Source organism: Anabas testudineus, chromosome 8, assembly GCF_900324465.2.
Source record: "Anabas testudineus chromosome 8, fAnaTes1.2, whole genome shotgun sequence".
Lineage (NCBI taxonomy): Eukaryota > Metazoa > Chordata > Actinopteri > Anabantiformes > Anabantidae > Anabas > Anabas testudineus.
In genome coordinates, this window is record NC_046617.1 from 21,346,329 (window position 1) to 21,349,057 (window position 2,729).

At 42.5% G+C, this 2,729-nt stretch overlaps 1 protein-coding gene across 2 annotated transcripts; it reads right to left on the minus strand.

Moving 5' to 3' along the window:
- Positions 1–238: 238 nt before the first annotated feature.
- LOC113154788 lies at positions 239–2,023 on the minus strand. Of its 2 annotated transcripts, XM_026349176.1 has the most exons (4): positions 1,928–2,023; positions 1,505–1,639; positions 821–1,352; positions 239–688 (listed from the first exon to the last, which is right to left on the minus strand). In XM_026349176.1, exons 2-4 carry the CDS (start codon positions 1,594–1,596, stop codon positions 683–685), a joined length of 630 nt encoding a protein of 209 aa, XP_026204961.1. In that variant the 5' UTR covers positions 1,597–1,639; positions 1,928–2,023; the 3' UTR covers positions 239–682. The 2 variants fall into 2 exon arrangements, with proteins under 2 accessions (XP_026204961.1, XP_026204955.1); XM_026349170.1 differs by having other exon boundaries at positions 239–1,352.
- Between the last annotated feature and the right edge of the window lie 706 nt (positions 2,024–2,729).

The window sequence follows — 2,729 nt, forward strand, 5'->3', positions numbered from 1 at the left end:
ACCATGCTGCGTACACTACTGTGTAGTATATATAGTATGTCCACGCCCGGAACTCGGCCTTATTTCTGGATAGAAGAGTTTTCTGACTATCTCTGTAGCCCATTTTGTTTGCTGAGCACCACCCAGACAGCCAGTCAGTCAGTTGGTGTCAGTTACCTTAAGTTCTTTGGTGTTTGCTTAGTGAGTCATAGTCCCTTAACCCACCACATGATAACTTATATGTTATTCTTTATATAAGACGTGAATCATTCTTTATTTTATCTTCAAATGACCACAGCTGCATTCAGTGGATACAAATTATGAACACATTTGGGGACTGGACGTACACAGGTGTAACATTAATGCTATGAAAATGTTGAGGATACTACATGTGAATTATCATTCAAACAAAAAGCAAGAATCTCATGACTGTAAACGCATCCAGAAAACTGAAACTAAAGGTCTTGATGTGTGCAGACAGAGTACTTCGATCGTTTTCTACAGTTCAGGCCTCAAAGACATGGAGCGTGTTCAACTAAACAAGCGTTGAAAAAACCCGCTCCAGGTTTCACTCAACGCCTCGTCTGAAAGCGTCATTCCGGTATCATCGACAGTGCAGGCGTACTGCTGCTCCAGATAGTCCTCATCCAGGTTAGTGTCTGCAGGTTATTTGCTCAGACAGGTATCAAGATGGACGGTGGCCTTAAACCTGGAGGAGCAGAGAACCAGAGACAGAGCTAAGGTGACAACGTACACTGGGACAGTTTCTGAAGAACCAAACATCTTGTCTTCTGGGAAAATAAATGGGATAACGATGCGGTTTCTCCCTGGTGGACCAAACCTTTTGGCCAGAGACTCGTATTTTTTCCACACACCAGCTTTTGGCTGAAGTGGACTGACTATGATGGTTGGTGGGCTGATGATCTTTATCAGGAGTTCGACAGCTTTTGTTTTTACTGCAGTAAAAAACTCTGTGCTGAGGCTTCATTCTTCCTGTAGCGATGCCATATGTGATATTAGCATCGGTGACACAGTTCCAGGGAGAATACAGGACCACGTCGCTGATGTTGGACATAGGCAGCAAGCAGCAGGCTGGGATCATGGGGTCTGTGATCAATCCATGAGCCACGAAGATGATGTCAACAGTGTCACTGTGGTTTTTCTTTTCCTCCTCATCAATCTTTTCTTTCAGGAACTGAAACATGTCGGCGAGTTGGAAGAACGAATCTGAGTTTTCCCTCAGCCACTGACGACTAGTTTTATCCTGACACTTGATCATCGCAGCTTCCATCAAAGGTTTACTTAATGTCCTCATCAGTCTCTTCTTGGTTTGTTCCATAAACAACATAAATAATAGTGTGTGGTGAGCCAGTCTGTCAAAAGAATTACAGCAAAGAGACATCTTAATGTAATTTGAACACAGTTCAAAACACACAGCTACTTTTTATACAAATAAACTCTTCACACGTTTTAGAAGTGTAAAAGTTCAGGAAATACTATAGAATTCTTCCGTGTAGAGACTCACACAAATGCATCCATTTCTTCCTTAAACTCCTCCAACGCCTTCTTGACTTCAGCCCTTCGAGTTGGATCAGTTTCTGTCTGAAAGTTGTCCATGTTTTTACTTTTGATCTGAAACTCTGACTGAAGTCAACTCTTCCTAAACAAGAGATGTTGGTGATAACAGTGACTAAGACAGTGCAGATGTACCCAGAGCTCAGTGTGTCCCACAGTTATCGCAGCCCAACGACTTTCTGCATCGACAGTAATCAGCAGACAGGTTTTAGCTGGATTCTGGCTGAAAATTATTAATAATGTCCAAACAGGAACTAATGTTTGGTCTTCAGTCCAGTAAAACACTAGAAAACAAATCTACACGCAATGAAGTGATTGGAAAAGTTATTAAAGTGGTGATTTAACCTGAAAATGTGTTCAGTATGTATCTTACCTGCTTCAGATCATCATTTATCAAAATGTAATGTCTGATCTGTTCACCTTCCACTTTTATTGAGCTGGAAACAGGAGGAGGAGCAACAGAGTTCTGTTTATGGATCCTTCTTTATCTGTTGGCTGTTGGCTGTTTTTATTACGCTTGAGTCTCAAAGTGAAAGAGAAACTGATGTGGTCCGAAGGGATTTTCCCACGACATCCAAACAAACAAACACACAAACAAACAGGTCACATTTCAGTAGTTCACAGCCTCTCAGCTCTGTGAGGCTGAAACGCTTCTGCAACGCTGTTTTTAATCATTACAACATTGGTACAAACACTATGAAAGAGAAACAGAATAAATCAGTTATGTTCTCTGGGGTAAAGACCGACAGCTGGTCTTTACCACACTGCTCCTTCTGATCACACATCAGTCACGAGAGTCAGAGAAACTATTGTTTGTGTCATGATTTTACAACAGGCACATGTTGAAGAACAGGTTTCTGTTTTCTAAAAACACACCTGACTGATTTATTCCCAGTTTAATTGCCTGTTTGTCTAAGGAAGAGGTGGCGAGTGGAGGAGGAGAACTGTGAGAACCCCACAGAATGACCTGCAGCAGGCCACTGGTAGGCATGTTTCCTACCAAACCATCAGAAAAAGACTCCACGAGGCTCCGATTGCTTGACCTGTGATCACCGCTCAGCACCGTACAGTGGGACTTACAGGTTCACTACTGGAGCCTGTTCACAATGAGCACATATCACTAGTGTGTGGCTGTGGTAAACGTTACTGCAACCTCACTGAGTGAGACTGGTTTG